Below are 26,412 nucleotides of genomic sequence, written 5' to 3'. Positions count from 1 at the left end.
GAATAAGATGGACTCAGTTAGAATCTTTAGGGACGCCATAGTAAATCTGTGTTGACGGGAGCAGCAGCACGACTGGTGACGCCTGTTCTCGCAGACACTGTCAGTCACTTCAGCAACGCCCACCTGTTGTTTCCTAAAACTTGTCACAAGCAAGATACAAAATAGCTAAACCCAGCATTACGCAAACAAGGGAAAGATTCTACTCTCTTTTTTATAAAACAATTTTATTTAATAACTTTACCCATGAAGTATAATTTCAGTATAAACTCAAATGAGAAACATTCTGGATTTGAAGAGGCTGAGACAAACTTCTTTTTGTAATAATGTCCAGAACTAAGAAGAAACCTTCCTTCCTAGACTACAAGTCTCTCGAACCTAGTCAGCCTCTGCTTCCTCTTCACCTTCTCCACATTCAAACCGCACAAAGTCTATGACAGACACCCCCTGAGCCTGCACATACTGTCCCAATGTGATGGAGGGATCCAGCAAGTATGGCTGGGCCAGCATCTTGGTTTCTGCCTCACCGCCGGGCTCATCGTCCAGGGAACCAACAGAGAGAGGGGCCATGCCCACCACATGCTGTCCAAGGCGGCGGCCAAGGTCTTCAAGGTTTGCTTTCGGCTCAGATGTCTCGCAAATAACCACGGCCCCGTACTTCCCCAGCACCAGGTTGTGGAGTGAGGGACTGTGTGTGGCTCCATGGACGTAAGAGCCAACATAAAACCCAGTCGGCACCTTCACCCATGCAGCTCGTTTAAGAGTCATGTTTTCTCCCAGTTTCCCTATAAAAAAACAAAAACAAAAAACATGCTTCCAGAATATGATGCCTGTGGTAGTACCAAAATATGCACATGCACAGAGGCGGCCAAGCTTGGGAGACAGTCCCTGCATGTACACTGAGGATATGCTGTAAAATGGAGATACCATTTTCAGTTTACAGAGCAAAAGGTGTGTGCAGGGATGGGGGGAGATGGACAGTCCCTTATGGAGCACCAATTATGTGCCAGGCCCACTACATTTAAAAACACAGGCTATGGTGTCACACAGACCCTGGACTCAGTCGGGTCTCAGTTCTGCCTCTTACCAGCTGTATGACCTTAGGCAAGTGACTTAATGACGTAACCCCATTTACTAATTTCTCAAGCCTTAGTTTCATCTGTAAAGTGGAGACGCTACCACTTGCAAGAACATGAAAACAGGGTTATTGGGAAAAGTACATAATAGATGTAAAAGCACTTATTCCAGTACTTGGCACACAGTGAGCACTTAAATGCTGGCTATTATTATTAAACTTAGGCTTAGACAGCTAAGCAACCTGCCCAAGGTTACATTGCTAATACATGGCAGAGTTAGAATTTAAACTCAGATCTGACTTCAACGCAATCGTTTTTTTCCCCCACCAAATTACCATCCCTCCTGAATACCACCATAACTGACACAGACAACTCCTGATCATCCATTTCTATCAGGGAAAAGTCCACAAGTAAAAGCCCCAGAAAATCCAAAACCCCGTGTCATCTGATAGCTGCAACTTCCTCTCATCGAAAAGAAAAAGATCATATTTTCAGAGAAGTTTATGAGAACTAAAAACGGATTCCAGTTTTCCCCTTTTTCTCAGGATGCTTTCCTCCAACGTTAAGTCCAAATAAGCCAAAAGGTAGGAAGGGGTAGGAGAATAAACAAAGGGGTCTGGATAAATATCCCGGCATTAGCCGTAGCTGTATCTAAACATCTGAAAGAGGAGTATCCAGAAACTAGAAGTAATCTTAAAAACAGCCCAAAGCATCTACACAATAGTTAATTCCCAGAAATTGACAAGGCTGAAACACCCAGTTCTTCCAGAATTTCTTAATAAGTCCCATGTCTGCCTGGTTTCTCATCCATGACTCACTAAACAGTATACATACTTCATGATGACCTGATAAAAACCTAAAATTGATGCCTTGACTGGAAACATCAGATGAGCAATAAATTCCCAGCAAGCTCCAACCCCAGCATTACTTCCCTCCCTCTATCAAGGACGTAGGAAAAATCCCCACTAGTCCCACCACAATGATCCAGATACAGTTCCTATAGCCAGTGGGTTCTGAAAGACTATACCTTCACAAATTCAGGATCCGATTTTTTTAAAGAGAGATCAAATTCCTAAAAACAATGCCCCTACAGTTTCCTGGATCCCTTTATAAAGAAGGTACAATGAACTTTGACGTATAATTTCCCCTATAGTGTACAGAGAAGTAGTCAACCGGAAGTCAAAATGCCATCTCTGCCTAAAGACACGCTTTGTTTGGTCAGCACAGTGATGACTGTAGAGTATTGAAATAATTTTAATTAGTTGCAAACAGCTAAAAACAAAGATTTTTGTATACAAATATAAATTCTTTTAAAGGATCCAAAAACTTCTGATGACAATGGGACCCCATTTCCCCCAAGGTTAACAACTGGCTAGAGCTTGGTAATGGTTCCATTTAGCAGAGTATGAGCTTTTTAGGGTCCTACTGCTCCCTAATATCTAACACACAACCTACTTCGCACATTCATGTTATCTGAGCCTTGTAGGCCCATGAGCTTACAAGTCTCGCTGCAGATTTGGAAGAATACCAAAGATACTGGGAGATCCAGTTCTTAATTTCCAGTTTTCTTACAAATACTCACCAATTGCTAAGGCCAGCTGATCCTTGAGAGAGCCTTCTCTCTCAGGCCCAATGGGAAGTTCAGAGAGCTCAGAGGAATTCAAGAAGCCCTAAGTGCACACATACACATACATACACACACACACACACACACACACACACACACACACGCAAAAAAAAAAACACAAAACGAACAAGAATCAGTTCTGTACTATTCAAATTATCAAAAGACTAGGAAAAATAGCCTACTTCTCGGAAAATGATTTAAGACAAGTATAAATAGATGATGTTTTTCATTAAGCCAAGGATGTTAAATATTGATAACAGTTCCATTTTTATAAATATTTTATTCTACACTACACCACCTCCAATTCCAACCCTCTGGCCTATCTTCTTAGAATGTAGTTTCCTAGATATCAGAGATAATATTTCATACAGTCATAAAATTTTAAAGCTAAAAAGGTTTGCAGATTATTGGTAGGAATGCAAAATGGTACAAATCCAAAGGAGGGAAATTGGACAATAGCTAACAAAACTATATATGTACCAGTATACTTTTATCCTTTGACCCTGCAATCCTATTTCTAGGAATCTACTCTGGTAATACACTTCTAACAATATGAGCGTACATATGCACAAAGTTACTCATTGAGCAATTATTTCTTCTTTTTTTTTAAATCAGGTTACTACAGTTTTTTTTGTTTGTTTGTTTTGTTTTTATAAATTTTATTGGGGAATATTGGGGAAGTGTGTTTCTCCAGGGCCCATCAGCTGCAAGTCCAGTCGCCATTTCCAATCTTAGTTGCAGGGGTGCAACCCACCATCCCATGTGAGAATTGAACGGGCAACCTTGTTGTTGAGAGCTCGTGCTCTAACCAACTGAGTCACCCAGCCACCCCAGAGCAAAAATATCTAATCAGCTTAAACGCCCAAACAGAAGAAGAGACTGGTTGAATAAACCAGAGCACAGCCATACGATGGTATACTATGCAGCTAGGAACAAGAAGGGAGAGCTCCAGGAGCTGCTATGGAGTATTTCCAGGATATATTATTAATATGAAGAGGGAAAAAAAAAAATTTGAAAGAGTATATACAAATTATACCGCCACCTGTGTAAAAAAGAAACATTTATATAAATATGCTTATTTTTGCAAAATGGCATAAAGGATAACTAGAAACCAATGAAGTTGATTTATCTACAGGAGTGGATAGGAAATGGGATAGAAGAGGGAAGAAGCCTTCAGTGTGTGTGTACTAGTCTTAACTTTCAGAACCTTGTTATTATTATGTTACACATTCAAAAATTAAACTAAATTAACAGAATTTGGGGTGAAAACAAAAACTGACTAAACAGAAACATAAGACTCTAACTGTATTTCAAATGAATAACATAACCTCACAGAAGGGGGAAAAAACTAAACCAAGTAACTTTCAATAATGTCCTCTGACTACATAACTTCAGTGTACAGACAAAAAGAACATCAAAGCAATCTTGAACTCCTTAGTAGGTTTGCTATTTGCAGTGGTTGGGTACAGTAACTCTAAAACAATTTAGTGTGTATTGTAACATTGGGTAGATAAGTAAACATCTGAAGTTGCTAGGAGCCAGTGTACTCACCACTATGAGACTGAATCAGTCAATCTCTCTCTCTCTCCCCACCCCCTAGTTCTGTCTGCTAAAAGAGCAGAGCCGCAATACCATCTCAGTAGAAATAAGTATACCTAATGCCCCAGACCTTGGTTTCTAAAAACCATTCCCCCACTAAAAAGGATCAGGACTCCTTAGAGAAGTGAACAATTCCGTGGTTGGGGCAAGGAAAGTATGACATGAGCCCAGAACATCTTGTATGTCAAAAAGTAAAGAAACATTCAGAACATAATGATATATTAAAGGACAGTGGAGCCAGCTTACACAGGCTCAGCTTGCACTGGCCAAATCCAGGGATGATTTGAGTATCAATGAATATTGGATTATACAATGAGCCATAACCTATTGTATAAAATAAGAATCCGTGAGTCAGTGTTGGGACAAACTAATCACTAAATAAAGGGAGAAGTCTCTTCCTTATAGTAGAATGCCAACTAATAAAACTAATATACATAAATGAAATTATAAGAGAAAAATAAACATTATAAAACTATCAAATTATCACGGATCTTGCCAAGAATCATGCTAAACTATTAGGCAAAAGTTTTGAGGACACTGGATGCTTACACTCGCAAAGAATCTGCCATACAGATTACTCGTTAATTACAAAGAGGAACATGGTGGCAAAATCTGGCAGATACTATTTTAACCAAGAGACCAAAATTAGCATCAATACTGGGACCTACAGTTATTATGTGCCTCCTGATGTGATGTACTGAGAAAAATACAGGATAATTTATTTACTATTCCTACAAAAATCCATATTCTAATTATGAAGAAATATCAGACAAACCCAAATTGAAGGACATTCTACCAAACTGTCTTGTACTCTTCAAAACTGTCAATGTAATAACAAACAAAGAAAAGCTGAGGGACAAATAAAGGAAACTAAACAGACATGATAACTAAATGCAACATATGATACTGGATTGTATCCTAGATCAGAAGAAAAAAATGAAAGTTGGCAAAATATGAATATGTATTGTATATTATACAAATAAAAATATTGTATCAACACGAAAATTCCTGAATGTGATTACTGTATTGTGGTTATATAAGAGAATGTCCTCTTTTTTTCAGGAAATATAAGCTGAAGGGATAAAGGGTCCTGACGTTGTCTGCACCGTACTCACAAAAGGATAAAAAAAATTGTCATAATAATATGTATATAAAAACTTATAAAGCAAATAAAGAAAACTGTTAATAAATAGTGACTTCAGATAAAAGCCCACTGTGGTTTTCTGTAGAATACTGGCAACTTTTCTGTAAACTTAAATTTTTTTCAAAGTAAAAGTTTAAAAAATTAAACTACAGACCAAAAGGAGAAAAAAATAAACAAAGCTAGAAGGAACCAAAGTTCCCTGTTACAGATAATGAAACAGAAGCACAGGAAAGTGAATCGCTCAGGGTTACAAATAGAGTTAATGGCAAAGTCAAGATTAAAATTTCTAGTTCAAATGACACATCCACTCAATACAATTCTAAGAAATCATCTCAACACAGTTTTCCATGTAATGTGACTATTTAATGCCAGTAACTTTTACCATGAGATCTCAAGGCAAGGAGAAATAGGAACAAAAAGGTGGTACTAAACACAAAAAAGTTGTGTAAGTAGTTGGTTCATTTTTGCCTTACAATAAGGTTGAATCAAAGGCAAACTGATATAACTCCTTCCTTGCTCTTTCTATGGACAAGACTATGATTATTCTCCTAAATTGTGCCTTTCCCAGTACCTTTATTTAGGAATCCTTACCTCAGGCCATTCTAGATTTCTAAATACAAATCTGCACATGATTTGACTGACTCCACCCAAGTGGCATTCATTCATTTAACACACAGCTACCGAGCCTCAACCAAGGGCTGGGCCCAGTTCTCTTTCATCAGAAACATAATAGTGAAAAGACAAATTTCCCTGCCTCATGTAGTTTGTGTTCTATTGGGGAAGACAGAGAACATACAAATAAATAAAAATGTAATATATAAGTACAATAACAAAAGATTCTTAAATGAAGTAAATAAGGGGACAGAGCCACAGGAAGAAGGGTATGCCTCTCCAAAGAGGTAACATTTAAGCAGAGACATGAAGTAAGGAAGTGAGGCATCAGAATGTCTGAAAAAAGAGAATAGCAAAGACTCTAAGGGAGGTAGGGGTAACAAATCCAGCATGTTGGAGATGGCAAAACTCACTTTACTGTATGTGGAGAGTTGATCCTTTAGGCTCTGACAATGCAACATGGTTCCAAAGGCTACTTGCTGGACTAATTGTTGAAATTTTATATTTCTTGAAACAAAATCTGTCTCACAGTTTACCTGTGGGAACAAATTGAAGTTGCTACATAAGCTGCTTACTGATAGTTTCCAAAAGTGCCTTAAATTGGAGGGTAAACCAAGGTATTGATAGAACAAGCTGTAGACTCAACAAAGCAGAAATAAATGACCCCAGAATTTTAAAGTTGCAGTTCCTCTCCTAGTTTGAGGCCAGAAACTAAATGAAGTGATTCCTGCTTGGTCCCTGAGTTAGCAATGACGTGCACATTCAGAAGATGGTTCCATAATGTCCCCAAAAGACTCACTACAACTTCCCCACTTGCCTGTGGCTGCATGTCATACTCACCTCATTCTCCCCAAACTACAAACTACTTTTGCTCAGTTTATTTATCTCCTTCTCTTTAAACTCTAATCCACCCCAATCTCACTCTAATCCACATCTGATTCTTCAACAATTGTGGCCCCCAAATCTCTAAAACAGCTAGTCTCTATCCATCAACTAATTAATATAATTCTTAGCTTTAAAATCTAACTGTTCCAGGAAAGAATCAGTGACAAGGTGTAAGGCTACACTAGGCTCACATTTAGGAGTAATATTCTAGACTGCTAGGCCTTTTCTCGTCAACATACCTGTGTATTTCTGTACTTAAATGAATCCACAACTAATAACTGTGATCTCACAAGTTTAATTCAAATACCCTTTGTGGCTCTCAAACATCTCTTCTTTAAGAATGTAAAGAGTCTACCACAAATCCTTACACCAAAGTTCCTGGTATCTGCACTTCTGACAACTCACCTCTACTAACACAGTCGTGTTTCCTTCCTGCAGCAGCCCAATCAGGCCTTCTTTAGTTTTCCTCCCATGAAGCTTGGCAGCTTTGCTCCAGCCCTCTTTCTGGGCCTGCTCATGAAGCCAGCTCTCTGCCTATACATTGAAAAGAAAAAGGGCCGATGACAAAGTCAGAGAATTTAGAACTGAATGGGGCTCTAAAATATGTTCAAGTCCCCTGACTCTTTCTGCTTCCCCTCAATCCCATAATAGAAACTGAAGTAATCTATCATTTACTGGCAGCCTACCATGAAATGCCAAATGCCAAGCATTGTGTCTGTTGCTTTGGATAAGTTTAATCTTCACAACAACCTTATGGAATAGATAGCAGTATTTCCATTTATATATACAAGAACAATGCCACACTGAAAGATTAAGTAAGGTGGGCCCACCAGACTCTAGAAGCAAGAAGTGGGTGGTCCAAGGTCACAGGATTTGAGTCCTGGTCCGTCTGACTCCAAAGCTCAAACATGCCCTTTCAGCTCTAAGCAGCAGGAAACAACATAGCAGTTTTGCATGGAATAGGGTTTGTTAACCCTGAGATCCTGAGTCAACTGCTTCTAAGTAAGACAGAGTCAAAGGCTGAGGTCATTTAAGTGAGAATCCTATCTAGAGGTCTGCCGTTGAGTCACCAGACAACAGCCCCGACTTCCGTGCTCCCCAGCGTGACATCCCTAAAAGACTGGGACTGGACTCTAGTACCCCTCCCTGCTCCCCTCTCCCGCCTCCCCCACACCTGTTTGAGATTCCCGCCACAAGTCTCCAGAGCTTTCTTGCAGTTGACAAAGGAATAGCCCGTTTTTCGCCGCAGCTTCATGAGGAGCTCCTTGCTGGAGGCCGAGGAAGACAGCCAGGGCCCAGCATGAAATGTGTGCCACGGCTGGGGCGACTGAAGCAGGGATCCTGCCTGGGGGGAGAGGGGTAAGAAACAAGGGATGAAACAGCGAAGTGCTCCACGGCTGAAAGGCACGTCGGCAGGGAGGCGACCTTAGGACAAGGTGGGTCCCCGGGGTTGGGGGAAAGGCAGCGCGCGGGGGCTGGACCACGAAGAGGCAGAGGTTGGGGGAAAGGTGGGATGGAGCCGAAAGGGGTCAGAGGGAGGAGTGCACGGGAGACCTTAAAGGAAGGCAGGTCGGTACTAGGGCCAAAACCCCTCACCGAGCAGCTCCCGGTCCGTGCTACCAGGCAGAGGCGCAGGGACCGAAGCAGCGACATGTCTCCGGCCGCCGGACACTCCAGCCCGCGGGCGCACGGGCGAGGCCACGGGCCTACGGCATGGCGGCTGGGCCAAACCTCTCCACTGGGACGCGCCAAATCGGGAGAGTGCCACCTGCTGGTCGGAGGGAGCGCATTCGCGTCCCCTACTTGGCTTATTGAAACTATGTTTCAAGAAGGAATTACCTCCCCACAGGTGAAACAGGAAACCATGAGAGAAAGCCGTCACAAAATAACAGTACAAGGCATGTGGTAACACTTTGTTTACTTCAAATGCGCTTTCATATTTATTATCCACTTACGACTCAAGACAAAATTGTGAGGTAGGTGGGTGGGTTCAGAAATTTGCCAGAGGTTGCCTAAGGAGGTAGGCAATAAACACAATAAATATTTGTTGAATGAACAGAATATTTGCTGAACACCTACGTTGTGCCAGGAACTGTGCTAGGCTTCAGGGAATTATAAATAAGTAAACCACAGCCCTACCCTCCAAGGTAATCTAATAGTGAAAAAAATAGGGAGCAGACATATGACCACACAAGACAAGTTAAGTCCCATAAGATGAACAAACAGTGTCAAGGGAGAAAGAAATCACATCCAAACCAGGAGGCTCAGGAAAAGCTTTTTTCAGCAAATAGGCTAAGCGTAATGAAGATTTTAACAGGTAGAAATAGCCCTTCTAGGGAGGGAATCATTAAAAAAAGAAAAAGGAGGAGGAGGAGGAAGAGGAGGACGAGGAGGAGGAGGAGGAGGAGGAGGAGGAGGAGGAGGAGGAGAAGAAGAAGAAGAAGAAGGAGAAATAAGGGAGGGAATCTTGGTGTGGATTTAGGGAACAAATAGTAGACCTTATGTAATTTGGTCCAAGGTTGCAATACATGTTGGAAACCAGTAGGACATGAAGTAGAGGGAGACTGAGGACCGAGCAGAGGAGCTTACTCGTACTTCTGTAGGCAGCAGCAGAAGCTAAGCAGAGCTGATTTGGGAAGATCACAAGAATTGAAGTCCAGGAGTCCAGAGGAGGTGATATGTGGCCCATGGATTAAGGAAGGAGAACCCCAACCAGAGGTACCACAGTGGGAAGAGAAAAGGGGTGAAGGTAAAACACATTAGGAAAGAAGGACTGACAGGGCTTGGAAACTTAAAGAGAAGAAGGACCTAGTACTTAGTGATCAGGACCCCAGCTCCGAAAAGGATGACGTTACAGTCCAGAGGACAGCTCGGCGGCCTATCCTCAGCTTCAGGCCTGGGAGAACTTGACCCAGTTAGAGCCATGGGCCCACCAGACTCTAGAAGCAAGAAGTGGGTGGTCTGAGGCTTCTTTCTTCCCAGCCCCCCAACAAAAGCCTGATTTCCTTGGATGCAGAAGAGATATTTAATGCTTATGTTTTTTTCCTTTTAAAAAAATTCCAGTAGAATCTGCATTTCCCCTGCCCCCTCCGCAAATCTATTCTGTATAAAAAGACAACAGCAGGAGAGGAAATAATCAATGATAGTCTCTCTGTAGCCCCTGCTCTCACATCCCATTTATTCCCCCCCCCCCCTAAGAACCCTGGGTACCTTCCCATCTTCCTCTGCTGAGAACAAGAGCTGGGAACTTCCTTTGCACTCTAACCCAGTGTTGCTAGGGCTCTAGGATTCCCAGTAAGCAGGTACCTCCTTGCACCTGCCCAAGAGTATCTGGGGGAACTAAGAGGGAAGGAGGAAACAGAAAGGCAAGGGAAATCCATCCTTTTTGGTCCTTATGTTTCTGGCTTTGGAGACATGGCAGTTCCTTCATTAGGACAAGGAGTTCAAAGGAGCAGAAGGTGACATCAAGCAGGTCTTGGTTCCCTGTGCCTGGCCCTATAGATGTTGACATTCTCATCCTCATCCCGCTGGGCCAGCTCCAGTTGGAAATGCTGGGGCAGGAGTTGCTGAAAGAAGCTCTCTGTCCCATGCTCCTCTCTCATCTTGGAGGCCAGATAGATGGTGCCATGGGTCCCGCACAGGTGTTGGAGGGTCCCCAGCAGCAGTGGGAAGGTGGGCTCCAGATACACGATATCAGCCCCCAGCACCAGGTCATAGTCTCCAGGGAAGACATGTTGGTTAATCCCCCAGGACAAGGCACGGACCTGGGCCCGGCCTCCAGCTGGCACGTTGGCCTGGACGTTGCGCTGGATCTGTTCTAGGGCCAGGGGTAGGTCAGTGATGGTAACATCCCCCCCTGAGAAAAACGGAGGAGAAATCAAGTCAGAGGGACCAACCAAAGGGTTTTGGCTCCTGCCCAGAAGGTCCAGAAATCTCTGGACCTAGAGGAAAATGTCTTGACAACCTGAAGTCCATACTTTTGCTTTTAGTTGCCCTAACCTCCATCTTACCCACCGCCATTCTCATTACTCTACATTCTACAACATCAACATTCTCTCTAAGCTAATCTTCAACCTCTGTGCCCCAAACACAGCAATCATACAAGTACGTCAGCAGAAGCCTGGCAGCACTAAGCTAGAGATGGGCTATGTACCCACCCCCTACTGACACAGCTCAGCCTTCGGGGGTCTGGAAAACTTCCCAGAAGACATGACCTCAGTGAGCTTTAAAGGACAAGTAGGAGTTAGTCAGGGGGAGTTTTCCAAGCAGAGAACAGAGTACAAAGGCCTGGAGGTGAGCGAGCACAGCATACTCAAGGAAGGCTAGATCTTAGAGAATGTAGAAGGGAGGAAAAATGTGTCAAGACATGAGAGTAAAGAGAAAAATGGTTATGACATGCTAAGGAGATTCAGGCTCGATTCTGAGGGCAATAGGTTTTAAAGGTAGAAGTAGGAGGTCAAGATGATCAGATTAGCATCTCAGAAAGTATATGTATTGAGCGCCTACTAAGTTCTGGGGATACAGTGGTGAGCAAGACAAAACCTCAGCCTTCCTTGAGTTTTATTCTAGAGGTAGAGACACACTAAGTACTGCAAAACTCTTTAATCATCATGATAGCCATTATAGAAACGAGAAGTATTAAGAATTCATTCATTAATATTTATTACATGCCTATATGCCAGGTACTGAGAATAAACCAATCAGATGAGAATCCCTCTGCTCATGGAGCTTATAGTCTAGTGGCAAGAAACGGACAACAAACAAAATACATAAAATACACTGTATGTCAGATAGTAATAAATTACTCTGGTGAAGCTGCAAGCAGGGAAGGAGGGTAAGAATTGCTCGGGGGACAAGCAGGGAAGGTAATTTTAAATTGGACGGTTAGGGAAAGCCTTACCGAGCAGACATATTTGAGCAAAAAGTGGAAGGAAGTGATGGAACAAACCAGATGGATCTCTCAGGCTAAAACGCACCCAACGAGGGACCAGCAAGTGCAAAGACATTGAGGTAGGACTGTGTCCGGCAGGCCTAAGGAGCAGCAAGAAGGCCAGTGACTGGAGCAGAGGAAGTGACGGGGATAAGAGTAGGAGCCAAATCCTAACTGGCGCCTTGTCAGGAAACTGTGGGAAATTTGGCTTTTAGTCTGAGTGAGACAGGAAGCTATTGGAGAATTTTAAATGGAAGAATGACATAGATTAACTTATGCTTTTAAAAGATTACTCTGGGGACAGCCAGATGGTTCAGTTGGTTAGAGTGTGAGCTCTGAACAACAGGGTTGCCGGTACGATTCCCGCATGGGCCAGAGAGCTGTGCATTCCAGAACTAGATTGAAGACAACAAGCTGCCGCTGAGCTTCCAGAGGGGCGGCTGGATGGCTCAGTTGGTTAGAATGTGATCAGCATAGAAAGGGCATTGAAATCCATGAGGTGATGGGATTGCTTGGGAGAGAGTGTAGACAGAAAAAGGAAGGGCTCACAGCACTGCTCCTGAACCCTGGAGCATTCAAATTTTCAATTGTGAAGACAAAAAGGAACCAACAAAGGAGAATGCAAAAGAGTGCCCCTGAGGTAGGCAGAAACCAGAGGTGGGAACCAAGCCCTGGGAACCAAAGGAAGTGTTTTAAAGAGGAGAGAGTGTCAAATGCTGCAAAATCAGGTAAGATGGTCTCATAATTGAAACTTGTATCTAACAACATAGAGTTTGGAATGAAGCGCAGCCTCAACTAGAACAATGGAGTGGAGGGGGCATGGTGTGTGTTGGGTGTGTGGGGGGAGTCTGATTGGAATAGACTGAGGAAAAGATAGGAAGAGAGGAAATCAGACAGTGAGTATTAACTCTTGAGCTTTGGTGTAGAGGAGAGAAACAGGGTAGTATTTGGAGGGATATGTAGGATCAGGAGTTTTTTCTGAGAGGAGAAATTACAGTATACTTATGTGCATGAGAGAGAGAGAGAGAGAGAGAGAGAGAGAATGATCCAGAGAGAAGGAAAAACTGGTAATGCAGGAGAGCTGGGGGAGGGGAGGTGTTTACTGGAACTGTCTTTGAGTAGATGAGAAGGTTTGGTGTCTCGTGACAAGTGGAGGGCTTGACCTTAGCTAGGAGCACAGTGCATTCATCCATGGTAACAGGAAAAAAGGCAGTGAATACAGACCCAGATGCAGTTAGGTGAGTAGACATTGTGCTAAGACCACGTGGATGTTTTCTACGAGAATAGAAGCTATCAGAAGAGATAGGAAACAAAGCCATCGGCTGAGGGTAAAGATAGGGGAGGAGGCATTTGGAGGTTTGAAGGGTAAGACGGCAGAAATCAGGTGTTTAGGATGTAAGGGGAAACGGCAAGGGACAAGATGACACAGATTTCTGCCTTGGCAGCTGAATAGGGGGCAAAGGAAGAGAAGCCAGTCTAGGAGCAAGTGAAAGTAGGTGTTCCCATTCATGTTACATGCCTTTCTCCCATTTTAGCATAACTGCCCGCCTCTCCTCCACCCATCCTTCATGGAAAACTGCTGTTGACCGCCCTCAGTTCTTTTTGAGCCTGCTGTGTTCATAATGTTCACCTCCTCCTCTTCTGACAGAGCTTCTCTTCGATGGATTCCAGGGAGTCAAGGGAGACATGGCCACAGCAAGTCCATTGGCCCTGCCCATAACTCACCAGAGTTCTGTACTGTAACATGTTCCCCATCTTCCCCACTAGACCATGAGCTCCTTGGGTAGGAGAAATCTGCCGAACTCGTTGTATTCCAATACCTAGCATGATTCTTGGCACATAGGGAACTGAATAGAAGGATGAATGCCTGCGTCTGGTAAGACTTCCTTGAATGTGACCTAGTTGTGTCCATCTAAACAAACACATGTTAATTTGCATTTCTAGGGAGATGACATTGTGTTTTTAAATGAGGTTTTGTCTGCCAATTAGATTATAAATTAGGAAACTTTCCTTTGTAGTTTTTGGTTCTTGACAAAAGTGAAGCCAAGTTTTCCTTACCTTTTCCTTTCCCAAGTCTGTAGTGCCTAATTTCTACTCCACTTCCCACAAAACACACTCTAACCCTCAGAAACTCATAAGCTTTCTCCCAAGCAATCAAAACCATAAAAATCTAAAATATATTCATAGTAAGGTTATAAAGCATTCATGAGGTTTTAATACCACAGATTACTCCCCCTACAGGGTGCTCCCCAAATATGCATTTTCGCAGAAGACCATGTCCAAAGCAAAGGCTCTTTTAAGTGACAGAATTGTCCATGAAATCATGAAGAGAAAAAGAAAGGTAGAAAAAACTCTTACTGGAACAGCCAGTTAGCTCAGTTGGTTAGAGAGTGGTGCTCTTAACAAAGTTGCTGGTTCAATCCCCACATGGGCCACCGTGAGCTACGCTCTCCACAACTAGATTGAAGCAACTACTTGACTTGGAGCTGATGGGCTCCTGGAAAAACACACTTAAAATAAATAAAAGTTTAAAAACAAACAAACAAAAACTCCTACTAAGGCTTGCCTAGTTTTTATATCCTGCCCAAATAACCACCCTGGGTGTTTTGACAGCCAATGAGCGTTGCCTGGCACATAAAAGAAAGCGCCAAAAAAAAAAAAAAAAAATTAAAAAAGAAGCTACTAGACTGGTCCCAAACCATTCCCCTCTCCCAAGAATTCAGGAAGTGACAATTTCTCCACATCCCCATCCCCACCAAGCCCGTCCTGCCACAGCAAAGCTCACGCACCCTGCAGCGCTGCCAAGATCCCCACGATGCCCGTCCCCGCGCCCAGTTCAATCACTTTCTTGCCTTGGAAATCCACATTTTGACTTTCGAAATAGTTGCAGAGGCTCAGAGCCTATAAGAGAAAAAAAGAGGAAAAAAGACTGTCGTGGAGATGGTTCCATATGGGAGAGGGAGAGTGCGGGGTTTGGACCTTCCGCGGACCAGAAAGCCACCCACTCCTCACCGCTTCCCACACGCGCGCTGCCACCCCGAGGCGGGATCCGAAGTTCTGCGTGATGCTCAGCACGTGCCCACAGAAACAGAACCGGCTCTTCTCCGAGTAAGAGTCGGCGAAGAGCCCGACCTCCCGTGGGAACACCGATTCGGGCTCGGATGCAGGATCTGAGAGGGGGTCCGCCATCTGGCCCAAAGAGTTCCAGACGCCGCAGCCAGCGCTGGGATCCCGGATCTGGAGCGGGGTGGGGGGCGGGGGGTCGCCGGCTGTCTCCGCTGCCCGGTGGCACCGAGCCCCGCCTCCCCGAGTTTGCCCTCCTTCCTCCAGTTTGACTTCCTGGATGTGGAATGAGGAGTTGTCCCGCCCGCTATGGTCCCCAGTGAACAGCCGATGGGGCTCATTCCAGACCACGCGTGCGGGTCAGACCCGCAGATTAGTTCGAGACCCGGAAAGAGGCGAGCGGAGCGAGAATTAATTCTGTAGGAAATGGGGTCCCCAGATCCCTCTTACCTGCGCGCTGCACTGGTGCCTGCAACCAGGATGGTAACCCAGACCAGGCTGACGTAGGCCAAGGAAAGAGGTTGGGTGCCGGCTCTGGCCCTGCCAACCCAGTTGCAGACTTGAGGTGCGGAGGCACCCTCTTGTGCGCCCCTCCGCCCTCCCGGGCTCCTAGCCCAACCGAATCCACACTTGGGTCTTTAAGGGGCGGGGTCTGTCCATAACGTGCCGGACTGCGTCATTATCATGCGCCTGGGCCTCGGTCTCCACGTGGGTTTTGTGGAAAAACGCGGCAGTGGGGATCATGGCGGGAGCCGAGCCTGGGGACGCTGCAGGAGCCGAGGCTTCGCAGCCCCAGAAGCGCTACTATCGGCAGCGTGCTCACTCCAACCCCATGGCGGACCACACACTGCGCTAGTGAGTGAGCAGGGCAGGGGAAGGTAGGAGGGCGGAAGTCTCAGAACAGCCCGGAGCAGCCGAGGAGAGCGATTGTGCTGGGACTGCTGGGAGGGTTCAGGATAGACCCGGGAGGATCGGCTGGGTGACGTCCGTTTTGAGGATGGATGGGGAAGGTTTGATGGAGGGCGGAGTTGGCGGGTTGGGAGGGGGCGTGGCGTTCTGTCTGCAGTCTGGGTAGTGGTGCAAGCCTGGGAGAAAAAAACTGTCAGAGACTAGAGAGATGGAGGCAGAATGCCTTTTCCATCTTTCGGTTTCCTTTGTTGGATATAATAAAAAGACAAACGTACGCCCAGCCCCTCCCTCGCCTTACTCCATCCTCTTCGCACAGAGCACGTAAACAAAGTAAAGTGACTTAGGCAGCCAGTCTTGGGGAAAAGGGGAACTTGTGCCCCAGAAAGGAGAGCTGCCCAGCCAGAGTCACATCATCTCCTAGAAATGGAGATGCGCAGGTCAGCAATCACGGGCCTCATGATGGGCCTATGATTCACACTGGGGGTTAAGGGTGGTTTCCACTGTGTCTCCTAGAGGCCCCAGGGCCCACTCTTACAGAATTTTTGAGAAACACTCCCATCTACTTCCCACCCTTACCCATCCACCCACACACATGTAGTACCACTTTTGCAATGGTATGACAAGCCTTTTCATGTTTCTCACGTCTTCTCTCCAATAGCCCTGTGAAGCCAGAGGAAATGGATTGGTCTGAGTTATACCCAGAGTTCTTCGATCCACTGACTCAAAATCAGAGCCACGATGACCCAAAGGATAAGAAAGAAAAGAGAGCTCAAGCCCAAGTGGAGTTTGCAGACATAGGCTGTGGCTATGGTGGCCTGTTAGGTAACACTCTGGCCCTTTCTCTGGGCCAAGGAGAGGCATTATCTAGTTTCTGCCACCTCAGCAGGTTTGGTGGGGGCCATGGTTGGCCTTTCCCCTTCGGACCAGACACTGGTGCTGTGACATCAGTGTGGAGAGCCTCCACCTTCCCTCTCTGGCCTTTGCCCTGGAGAAGGGAGGAGCCTGCCTCAAATGCCTCCCAGAACTTGGGTTGTCCTGTCTGGCCTCATCCCTGGCCCCAGTCGCTACATGAGCCATTTCACCTGCCAGGTGCCGGGTCAGTGAGCTGGTCAGCACAAGCGTCAGAGATTAGCCACTGTGGCCAGTGATCCTGAACCGTCTCAGGGATTCCACCACTCCCTCTCCCCCTTCCCCCTTCCTCACCAGAACTTATTCCTTCTGCTCCACCCTCTTGTTTTTGAGTTTCTCTGATATTGTCTGTATTGTCCGAGCCATGTTTGCTAGGCCACTTCTCTATTTTTAGACGTTCCCATAAAGATAACAGCATGACAGAGAGGAAGAGCGTGGTACTTGTTGGCAGAAAACTTAGGTTCAAGTTCCGGTTCTAACTCTTCCATAGCTCTATGACCTTGGGCATTTGTGACCCTCAGTTTCCTCATCTTCACATTTACCACAGAGTGTTAAGAGGATTAAATGATGAAATGTGTAAAAATGCTAAAGCACTTGCAAATGTACAGTATTCCCAGGCCCTCCCACTTCCAGTCCTGGTGACAGTTGCGGATCTCCCCCAGCCCTCTACTCCAACATAGTAGAATCATTCATATAGGCATCTTTCTGTCTTCATTTGCCATTCCTGATTTTGGTAGTTGCAGACTGAGTCTTTCTTTCCTATGTTGACACCTTGACACTTCCTGCAAATATGAAGTTGGTAATTCCATTTCTGTTTCTGTGTCTAGTGGAACTATCACCGTTGTTCCCAGACACACTGATTCTGGGTCTGGAGATTAGGGTGAAGGTCTCAGACTATGTCCAAGACCGGATTCGGGCCTTACGAGCAGCTCCTGGAGGTGGCTTCCAGAATATCGCCTGTCTCCGCAGCAATGCCATGAAACACCTTCCTAACTTCTTCTGCAAGGGACAGGTGGGGAGAGGCCCTGGTGGGTAAGGCTGGTAGGCAGGTGGGACATGGAGGCCAGGCTCTCACAACTCGGTCCCTGCATGTGTGTCTCACAGCTGACAAAGATGTTCTTCCTCTTCCCTGACCCACATTTCAAGCGGACGAAGCACAAGTGGCGAATCATCAGTCCCACACTGCTGGCAGAGTATGCCTACGTGCTGAGAGTTGGAGTAAGTCGGGAGTGGGAGGGAGGGTGGGGTGAGTGGCCTATTCAGGGACCTTCCACTAAGGATTCAATGAGGGTGTATCTCATCAGCTCCCTGTTCAATTGCATGCAGCCCCCTGTCTAGGATAATTTTGCCTGTACAGGGCCTGGTATATACCATAACTGATGTGCTAGAGCTACACGACTGGATGTGCACCCATTTTAAAGGACACCCCCTATTTGAGCATGTGCCTCTGGAGGAGCTGGTAAGTTGGGGGCCTATAAGGGAAATTGTGAAGATACAGCCCCTTTCCAGAGTGGTTCTTTATTCTTTGAACCCAGTTTAGTGCCAGTAGGATGGGATGGGAATCTCGGGGCCAGGGGCAGTCTGAAGGCGGACAGGGACTTACGAAACCCTTCTCCCAGAGTGAAGACCCCATTGTTGGACATCTGGGCACTTCAACCGAGGAGGGAAAGAAAGTTCTACGCAATGGGGGAAAGAATTTCCCAGCCATCTTCCGAAGAATACAGGATCCCACCCTCCAGGCGGTTACCCCCAATCCCACCCCCCCTGCTCACTGACCGCTTACCTTGCCTTAGCTGGACTCCATTTTCCAGGGACTAGAAAAAAAACCAAGCCCCCTGGAACTTCCCAGCTGAGACTGCTGGGCCTGAGAGGCAACAGTCTTTCAAAGAAGTTGGGGAACTACCCAGGGGCAGAATCCTGGTTTTCACAACTATCCCTGCCTCCTTTCACCTCCCTGCCCCTCCACTGCCAGGAGAAAGCTGAAGAAGCTGCCTGGGAAGATCAGAAGACCTTGGACAAGAAGAGACGTTTGGCGGGGGTGTGGGGTCTTGCTCTCCCTTAGCACTCTCTTCCCCCTCTGGATCTCTCCTCAGCTGGAGTGAGGAATGCAATTCTCCACTGTCCATCTAAACTGCCTCCTAGGTTCAAATCACCTGTCCACTTGTGTGTACTTCGCAGTCCTGGGGAGAATGTATATGTGAGCACACGCGTGTGCTCCTGTTTCTCAGAGAAGCCTGGAATGCGTATTAGATGCTTCCTCCCATCCTCTCTGCCTAAGATTTGACCTGGGGAATTTGTGCTCCCTTTATTGTGGCTGGAGAGCCCCAGGGAGGGGGTGGGGGTGGAGACCCTTTCCTTTTTCATGTTGACCATTCCAGAGCTTCAGAGCTGACTGGCTGGTACAGCCTGATGGGGATGGGGTCGGGGAGTGAGGAGCTGAGAAAGAAACAAGGATTCTAAGGCTAAAAGTGGAAAGGGGCTGGCTAGAAAGCCCCCCAGAGGGGATGGAGTCTGTTGGAGATTCAGAGTGTTCACTTAGCCTTTGCTCTGTCCAGCAGCCCAGAGAAATCTCTGAACTTTTCTAATTTGAAAAATTCCTTCATTTCTTCTCCTCAAGCCCCAAATTCCCGTGGCGAGGACAGGAACCTAAAAGACCCTTACCCCCCACCCACCCAGGAATAAAGATGAAGGCTCCAGGAGCAATTTTAACTCTTTAACTTACCTGTCATCTGCTCAGTGAAGTAGTGCAGGAAAGTTCTGCTCACATGCAGAGAGGGTGCAGCCTGGTAAGCCAAGAATATGGGGATGGCTACAGCTGTGCCTCTTTCCACGCTTCCCTTCCCGGAGATGCTGGAGGATGGGGAATTCCTGAGGGGCCTACTAGCTCACTGGGGGAAGTGATGGGAATGTCAGGGACTGACTATCTTGGTCACCTAAGCTTCTTTAAATAGCCTTTCCCAGGAAGAGATCTTTAGCCTGCTGGACTAGGACACAAGGCCAGGGGGAGAAACTGAGGCAGGCCTCTCCTCCCAAGAGGGTCATTGCATCGTGCGACCCAAGCGAGCTGCGAAGGCAGCCCCAGCCCCGCCTACTGTTTCTGGGTGTTAATCCCGACCACTCAGAGAGGATTGGCTGAGTAGCTTGGAGAGGGGCGTTGCCACTGCCTTGCCCAAGGGTTTAATAGGGGCGCCGGCAAGATGCTCAGAAGTGCTGTATGCCTGAACCACACCATGACTCAGACCCTCAAGCTCGCCTCCAGAGTGTTCCATCGCGTCCGCTGTGCTCCTGACCTGGGCGCCTTACTGGGCTCCCGAGGTTACGACTCAGCACCTCGGAGCTTGGCGGACATCCCAGGCCCCTCCACACCGGGCTTCCTTGCGGAACTTTTCTGCAAGCGGGGGCTGTCACGACTACACGAGCTGCAGGTAGAGGGGGACTCTGTTCCTGGGACGACAGGCTGGGAAAATAGACTAGTGGAGAACGCAGGAAGGAGGGCTAGTAAGAACGGATGCCCATGACTTACGGAAAAGACAAGGGGTTTGGGGCTGTGGCTCGAGTGGCGCGGAGTCCATCCCGACACCGAGCAGAGGGGTGCTCTCAGCACCTCGCCGTGCAGAAGTCTGGAAGCCGGGTAGGTCCAGGACCGATGTGCGGGAGTCGGAAACGCACAGTACCTTCCCAGCGCAATGAGCGCATTGTGCTTAAAGCTACATGCGCTCCTATACATTCTGTTGGGGCTCATCATGAGATGAATATTCCACGTGAGGAACCTTTAAGGATTTCTCCGCCTCGGCTCGGCCCAGGTGACCAAAGAGGTCCTGAGTCTGCTTTACTCAAAGTTACTCAGTTTTGCCCACCACACTCAAACTTCCTAGGGATGGGAAGTGAGGGAAAGAGGAGGAAGGGTTTGCAGCATCTGGGTCATACACTGGCTGGGAGCTCGCAAAGGAGCAGAGGCACCCCCTCCCAAAGTTCAGCCAACACCCTTGGCTTTGGCAGGGACCAAGCTGGGAGTCCCCTATCCGCGTCTCCAGTGTCCGCTGCGCCCATTCTCCCAGGTGCAGGGGACCGCGCGCTTCGGACCAGTGTGGTTGGCCAGCTTCGGGAAGGTGCGCACGGTGTACCTAGCGGCCCCTACACTCGTTGAGCAGCTGCTGCGACAGGAGGGGCCCCGGCCCGAGCGCTGCAGCTTCTCACCGTGGGTCGAGCACCGTCGCCGCTGCCAGCGGGCTTGCGGACTGCTTACCGCGTGAGTCCTGTGGCCCCCGAACCCAGATGCCCCGCTGTGTCCCTCTCCTGTGGCCGGTATGGAGACAGTTTGGGGTGTAGAGGAAGGTCAGCCGGTTCCCCCAGCCTCTGGCAAATAGGGGTTCCCACCCGTCTATTACGCCCAAGCTCAGGTAGAGCCCGGCCTTTGCCCCCCGCCCCTCCACGACCTTATCTTTGAGGCTAGAATCCTGAGAACCGGCAGACAGGGCTAGGGTACCAGGATCTAGGTGAAATGTAAGATTCTGTGACTCGAGTTACCCAGGAACCCAGGGCCCTGTGGGGCAGGAAATGAGTAACGAGGAAGGGGGATGAAAAGCGCGCGCAGGCAATGCCAGGTTTCTGTACCCGGAGGGAGCAGACGCAATCCCTCCCCTAGCCACCCGAGCTGAACACGTTCCTTCTCCACCTCTGCCAGCCCCATTGGGCAGCCTCCACGTACCCCCATCTGCCTTGATGCACCCCTCTCCGCACTCTTACAGGGAAGGCGAAGAATGGCAGAGGCTCCGCAGCCTCCTGGCCCCGCTCCTCCTCCGGCCTCAAGCAGCCTCCCGCTATGCCAGGACCCTGGACGACGTGGTTCTTGACCTTGTGCGGAGACTGCGGCGCCAACGGGGACGCGGCGCTGGGCCGCCCGCCCTGGTTCAGGACGTAGCCGGAGAATTTTACAAGTTTGGACTAGAAGGTGAGCCCTAAGACAGTTCGGGACAAGCTTGGGGGACACCGGCTGGGGTCTCCCAGTGTCCTGACAGCGCCCCCTCCCGGCCAGGCATAGCAGCGGTGCTGCTAGGTTCGCGCCTGGGTTGCCTAGAGGCAAAAGTGCCTCCAGACACAGAGACCTTCATCCGCGCGGTGGGATCCGTGTTTGTGTCTACGCTGTTGACCATGGCGATGCCCAACTGGCTCCACCGACTCGTGCCCGGACCCTGGGGCCGCCTCTGCCGAGACTGGGACCAGATGTTTGCATTTGGTAAGGCACAGAAGTGAAGTGAAGACAGGAGAATGTAAAGCTGCTCGGGGCTAGTGAGGCATCCTTGTATCTTCTCCCCACGCAGCCCAGCAGCACGTGGAGCGGCGAGAGGCTGAGGTAGCCAAGAGGAAAAAACCTGAGGAGGACACGGGATCTGCGGCGCACCTGACTTACTTCCTGTTCCGGGAGCAGTTGCCTGCCTCGTCCATCCTAGGGAATGTGACAGAGCTGCTACTGGCCGGAGTGGACACGGTGAAGTTCTCCCTCCACGTTGCGAGCCCCACTTCCAGAGCTCAGCATCTCTGGTCTCAGTCCTGCTACAGAGGATCCACTATGGCCCTCTAGACCAGCTTGGCTTAGCACCACCTGGGCTCCAGACTGCTTCACATTCTTCCCCCTACACTGGTTCCCCACTCTTAACACCTCTGATGTTCTTCCCTGTCCCCTCAGGTGTCCAACACACTCTCCTGGGCTTTATATGAACTCTCTCGGCACCCTGAAGTCCAGACCGCACTCCACGCCGAGATCACAGCTGCCCTGGGCCAGGGCTCCAATGCCCAGTCCTCAGCCAGTGCTCTGTCCCAGCTGCCCCTGCTGAAAGCAGTCCTCAAGGAAGTGCTAAGGTGAGGGGACAAGAGAGGGGGAGCTAGAGAAAATCTGGGGAAGGGCTAGGGAAGCAAATAATAGATGGGAGCAGAGGAAAATGGTATTCTACTCCTGGCCAAGAATTTGGAAGTTGCGGGCATGAGAGGGAAGCTCACAGCCCCTCGCCTCACCTTGCTGTCTCCCCTTGTGCTCTGCAACCCAGACTGTACCCTGTGGTACCTGGAAATTCCCGTGTTCCAGACAAAGACATTCGTGTGGGTGACTATATTATCCCCAAAAATGTGAGTAGAGACTATGTGTCCCTTTTGCTAAGCCATCCCTCACTATCTCGGTCCTGGTCCTGTTCTCAAATCCCCCACAAGCCCTTCAAACTCTCCCCTTGTCCTGAGTGCTTCTCTCTGGAATATAATGGGGCAGTAGAGAAATCATTCCAAAAGCAGCCCAGAAAACTTCCCCATCACCAACTAGAGCCTGCTTTCATTCCTGTCCATATATCCTCTTCTCTATGTCCCTCCCTGCATTCCTGGGCTTAAACTGACAAGTTTGTGCTCCTCTCCCACCAGACGCTGGTCACTCTGTGTCACTATGCTACTTCAAGGGATCCTGCCCAGTTTCCAGAGCCAAATGCTTTTCGGCCGGCTCGCTGGCTGGAGGAGGGTCCAGCCCCCCACCCATTTGCATCTCTTCCCTTTGGCTTTGGCAAGCGCAGCTGCATGGGGAGACGCCTGGCAGAGCTTGAGCTGCAAATGGCTTTGGCCCAGGTGAGTGATCTAGACCTTCTACCTTCCCCAGACAAAAGAAACCCTGACCTCCTAAAGCTGTGAGCTCAGTGACAAGCATCAGAAAACATTTAAGACTTGGGAGACCTAATCTGAAATGTGTCAAACCCATTATAGGCCTGGACAGTTAGCAAGGGTATTTGGACTATCTTTTTCCTAACCGTAATCCCTTATCCTAATTAACTCAGAAGTCCACTCCAGCCACAGGTGCCATTCCAACCTTGACCATCCTAACACTAATAATGCCCATTACTAATAAAACCCACCATTGTCAACCCCTCTCGTAGTGATAGGCTTCTTCCTTCCTTTCCAGATCTTGACCCACTTTGAGGTGCAGCCTGAGCCAGGTGCTGCCCCAGTCAGACCCATGACCCGGACGGTCCTGGTACCCGAGAGGAGCATCAACCTACAGTTTGTGGACAGATAGTCCCATGGAAGGAGGCGGTCACCATCACCCTTTCTCTCATTGTAAGGGTTTATTAGGCACAAATCCAAGAGACATGTAGTCTCCCTGAGGCCTGTCTATGTGACCAAACTTGTCAGAATGACCATAGCAAAATGCGTGAGGCAGCCCTGACCGAGGTATGAAGTATGCACTTGGCCTCACCCAGAAGTCCCAGAGAAAACCATGGTTCCTCTACCTGCTCAGCCCTTCTCTTGGTCATATTATATGCATCCTTCAAGGGCCAACTCAGATTTTAACTAATAATGCTGGGTGACCTGAGGAAGAATTCCACCACTGCCCTTTGGGGCTTCCAGTGTTCATTGATGCTGCTGGCTAAGCTCTTAGCATGGCATGAGCTAAGTAATTATGCATCTGCTCTGCACCTGATTGGTCTCTCCTTGCATGTGAGCTCTGTGAGAGGCTGAGTAAGGCCTTATCCAGTCTTTATATCCCCTGCCAGGGCCTATCCCTGACTAGGTGACACCATATAGATTCTCAGCTTGAATCTGGACCATGTGGCAGAAGGGGTAAGCAGCTTACCAGGCTCTGTCTAGACTATACCTTTCTCATCTCACCCCTAGGAAGCTGAGTCTGTCCTTGCCTGGTTTATAATTTTTTTAAACTCCCCGTGCCCCTCTGGTCACTATTAGGTTGTCTTGCCCCACCACTTAGTTCCCAGCAGAGCCGTCTCCTGACCTGTCCCTGCACATGCCTTCCTTTTATATATTAAACAATTTAAATATTCATAGTTTTGACATTTAAAAAATTGAATGTTCCCTCCTTGACTTTTGACTTACTTCTCTCCCACTCCCACTGCCTACAATACCTTGGAGGCAAGACTTTCATCCAAATCTCCAACCTTGGTTTCTCAGGTCCTTCGAGTGACCCCATAACATGGGAGGTCTAGACACCTGGGAGAGGGGTTTGCATCACAAATCCAGACACGTTTCTGTCTGGAGTGGGAACAGCCAAGTCTGGCTCCCTGTAAGAAATTAAGGGGGTGGTGGTGAAAAGTAAATGCAAGGGCTAGGCTGTAAAAAAGGGTCGGGAGGTAGGGATTTGCAGAGATGGCCAGAGGCAGCTGACTCTGGTAGAAGTGCTTTTGGAACCTGGACTTCCAGAATGAAAGGACATCCCAGAATGGCCACTCTGCCCTCTCTGGAAAAGTTGCTGTAAGGTGATTTCCTTTTGAGAAAAACAGGGATACAGGCAGAGAAGTGAAGTCAGACAGACAGGATGAAATTTGAGTGTGGGGGTGGCCAGAAGCCCTGGGGCACCAAGGCAGCAGAAAGGGGCTGGGCAGGAGCCTCTGCTTCCCTGAGTCAGCACTCTCTGCCCCCTGCCTTCCCCCAGCAGCTAGGCACAGTCTTTTCCTTGTGATGTATACAGATTAACTCATCTTCCATATAAATAAATCTCTCAGCACACTCCTCGCAGCTCTCGCTGTAGCCCAGATTACCCTTCCCATGTCAGGACTTGCCCTCTTTCCTCCTGCTCTCCCCACACCCCATTCCAATTAGCTGGATACAGATGGAAATTTCACTTTACATTTCCTTCTCCTCCCCACCACCTTGGCCCCCTGCCCTAGACGTGGCTCCCTGACCACAGAAACTCCATTAACCACCAAGCCTTCTGGGGGGTGGGTATCTACTTATGTAAGATCTCCAGAGGGGTAGGGTGCTCCAAAAGCCCTGTGCAGAGATCAAGATTCGTGTGCCTTTCTTTTCTGCCCCTCCTTTCAGCTCCTTCTCTACTGTACTGTCTCCATCTGCATTCCCCTAGTACAAAGTTCAACTTAAACCTAAATGACCTGATTTTTAGCAGATTTGAGCTTCGAGATAAGAGTAAAAACCCCCTTCCTCTCAGACCCTTTCCCCTGGACTCAGTGACGGGGATTCTGCACACCCATACTCCTCATTTGGGCAAATAGGACTGCTCACTTGAGGGCAACAGTCTCTATGATTCCTTTCCTGGACAAAAATCTCTTTAAGTTGGAAAAAGGAAGAAGAGGGGACCATACTGATTGCTGGTCCCAACCCCATACCAAGACATCCAATGGTGCTGAAAGGAAGAGGAACGTACAGTCTCGCTTGGCCTGGTTTTAGGACTCAGAGTAGAAATGGAAACAGTGTGTTTGTGTATGAGTGTGCCTATGTTCTTGGGATTGTCTAAGCTTCTATGTGGGGCTGTCCCTGGGGGACAGCCCAGGCTTGGCACAGGAAACCCCAACTCTATCATACCTACCTGAACCCTATCTGTCAGGATAGGTACTAGTAATCACTCTGATTCGCTGGCTCCCTTCTGATCCCCACAAGCTATTCTGTGAATAGCAATCAGTAAAGTCTGGTACTTCCCAGGTAGGGAATATGGAGGGTTATCTCTCTGGGGAAACAATTTCCCATTGGAAAAATGGGGGACTCAGCCTCAGTTCCCTGTCTACTTTCATCCCCTCTGAGGTTGGAAGTGATACACTACCACACTTCCAGGTGACTCAAACCCAAGTCTAGCTTTGGTTTCTACATTCCCAGGTAAATCTGGGTCCTAGCACCATGGACAGCAGCCACGACCCCTTTTTGAGACAGGTAGGGGCTGGCC

General features: G+C 47.8%; 4 protein-coding genes across 6 annotated transcripts; 2 read left to right on the top strand and 2 right to left on the bottom strand.

Moving 5' to 3' along the window:
• Nucleotides 1-205: 205 nt before the first annotated feature.
• TSFM (Ts translation elongation factor, mitochondrial) lies at nucleotides 206-8,690 on the bottom strand. Of its 3 annotated transcripts, none has more exons than XM_019742409.3 (6): nucleotides 8,537-8,690; nucleotides 8,115-8,285; nucleotides 7,346-7,474; nucleotides 6,469-6,591; nucleotides 2,656-2,743; nucleotides 206-782 (listed from the first exon to the last, which is right to left on the bottom strand). In XM_019742409.3, the coding sequence occupies exons 1-6, from the start codon at nucleotides 8,591-8,593 to the stop codon at nucleotides 376-378; spliced, it is 975 nt and encodes a 324-aa protein (XP_019597968.2). In that variant the 5' UTR covers nucleotides 8,594-8,690; the 3' UTR covers nucleotides 206-375. The 3 variants fall into 3 exon arrangements, with proteins under 3 accessions (XP_019597968.2, XP_019597967.2, XP_074181594.1); XM_019742408.3 differs by having other exon boundaries at nucleotides 8,495-8,666; XM_074325493.2 differs by lacking the exon at nucleotides 6,469-6,591 and having other exon boundaries at nucleotides 8,495-8,670.
• Nucleotides 8,691-8,841: 151 nt separating this feature from the next.
• On the bottom strand, nucleotides 8,842-15,645 carry EEF1AKMT3 (EEF1A lysine methyltransferase 3). Its single transcript, XM_019742413.3, has 4 exons — nucleotides 15,384-15,645; nucleotides 14,883-15,107; nucleotides 14,660-14,771; nucleotides 8,842-10,796 (listed from the first exon to the last, which is right to left on the bottom strand). Exons 2-4 carry the CDS (start codon nucleotides 15,057-15,059, stop codon nucleotides 10,405-10,407), a joined length of 681 nt encoding a protein of 226 aa, XP_019597972.1. The 5' UTR covers nucleotides 15,060-15,107; nucleotides 15,384-15,645; the 3' UTR covers nucleotides 8,842-10,404.
• Nucleotides 15,646-15,658: 13 nt separating this feature from the next.
• METTL1 (methyltransferase 1, tRNA methylguanosine) lies at nucleotides 15,659-18,903 on the top strand. The gene is made up of 6 exons (XM_019742410.3): nucleotides 15,659-15,788; nucleotides 16,501-16,664; nucleotides 17,579-17,763; nucleotides 17,856-17,969; nucleotides 18,109-18,210; nucleotides 18,371-18,903. Exons 1-6 carry the CDS (start codon nucleotides 15,676-15,678, stop codon nucleotides 18,524-18,526), a joined length of 834 nt encoding a protein of 277 aa, XP_019597969.1. The 5' UTR covers nucleotides 15,659-15,675; the 3' UTR covers nucleotides 18,527-18,903.
• Nucleotides 18,904-19,600: 697 nt separating this feature from the next.
• On the top strand, nucleotides 19,601-25,250 carry CYP27B1 (cytochrome P450 family 27 subfamily B member 1). Its single transcript, XM_019742407.3, has 9 exons — nucleotides 19,601-20,176; nucleotides 20,810-21,000; nucleotides 21,500-21,702; nucleotides 21,787-21,987; nucleotides 22,073-22,239; nucleotides 22,438-22,610; nucleotides 22,796-22,874; nucleotides 23,157-23,354; nucleotides 23,686-25,250. Exons 1-9 carry the CDS (start codon nucleotides 19,949-19,951, stop codon nucleotides 23,797-23,799), a joined length of 1,554 nt encoding a protein of 517 aa, XP_019597966.2. The 5' UTR covers nucleotides 19,601-19,948; the 3' UTR covers nucleotides 23,800-25,250.
• The last annotated feature ends 1,162 nt before the right edge of the window (nucleotides 25,251-26,412 follow it).

This window comes from Rhinolophus sinicus, chromosome 1 (assembly GCF_057876585.1).
Source record: "Rhinolophus sinicus isolate RSI-liver-muscle chromosome 1, RSI-T2T, whole genome shotgun sequence".
Taxonomy (NCBI): domain Eukaryota; kingdom Metazoa; phylum Chordata; class Mammalia; order Chiroptera; family Rhinolophidae; genus Rhinolophus; species Rhinolophus sinicus.
Note: the sequence above shows the minus strand (reverse complement) of the source record. Positions and strands in the feature narration are given on the sequence as shown.

Coding starts and splice junctions, on each gene's coding strand:
- METTL1 (XM_019742410.3), top strand. CDS start 15,676: ATGGCGGGAGCCGAGCCTGGGGACGCTGCAGGAGCCGAGGCTTCGCAG. Junction 15,789..16,500: donor GCGGACCACACACTGCGCTA/GTGAGTGAGCAG, acceptor TCTCTCCAATAG/CCCTGTGAAGCCAGAGGAAA. Junction 17,764..17,855: donor ACTTCTTCTGCAAGGGACAG/GTGGGGAGAGGC, acceptor TGTGTCTCACAG/CTGACAAAGATGTTCTTCCT.
- CYP27B1 (XM_019742407.3), top strand. CDS start 19,949: ATGCTCAGAAGTGCTGTATGCCTGAACCACACCATGACTCAGACCCTC. Junction 21,703..21,786: donor TTACAAGTTTGGACTAGAAG/GTGAGCCCTAAG, acceptor CCTCCCGGCCAG/GCATAGCAGCGGTGCTGCTA. Junction 22,875..23,156: donor ACTATATTATCCCCAAAAAT/GTGAGTAGAGAC, acceptor CTCTCCCACCAG/ACGCTGGTCACTCTGTGTCA.
- TSFM (XM_019742408.3), bottom strand. CDS start 8,593: ATGTCGCTGCTTCGGTCCCTGCGCCTCTGCCTGGTAGCACGGACCGGG. Junction 8,286..8,494: donor CCGACCTGCCTTCCTTTAAG/GTCTCCCGTGCA, acceptor CTCTCCCCCCAG/GCAGGATCCCTGCTTCAGTC. Junction 7,475..8,114: donor GTGGCGGGAATCTCAAACAG/GTGTGGGGGAGG, acceptor TTCAATGTATAG/GCAGAGAGCTGGCTTCATGA.
- EEF1AKMT3 (XM_019742413.3), bottom strand. CDS start 15,059: ATGGCGGACCCCCTCTCAGATCCTGCATCCGAGCCCGAATCGGTGTTC. Junction 14,772..14,882: donor CAGCGCGCGTGTGGGAAGCG/GTGAGGAGTGGG, acceptor TTTCTCTTATAG/GCTCTGAGCCTCTGCAACTA. Junction 10,797..14,659: donor GATCTTGGCAGCGCTGCAGG/GTGCGTGAGCTT, acceptor CGTTTTTCTCAG/GGGGGGATGTTACCATCACT.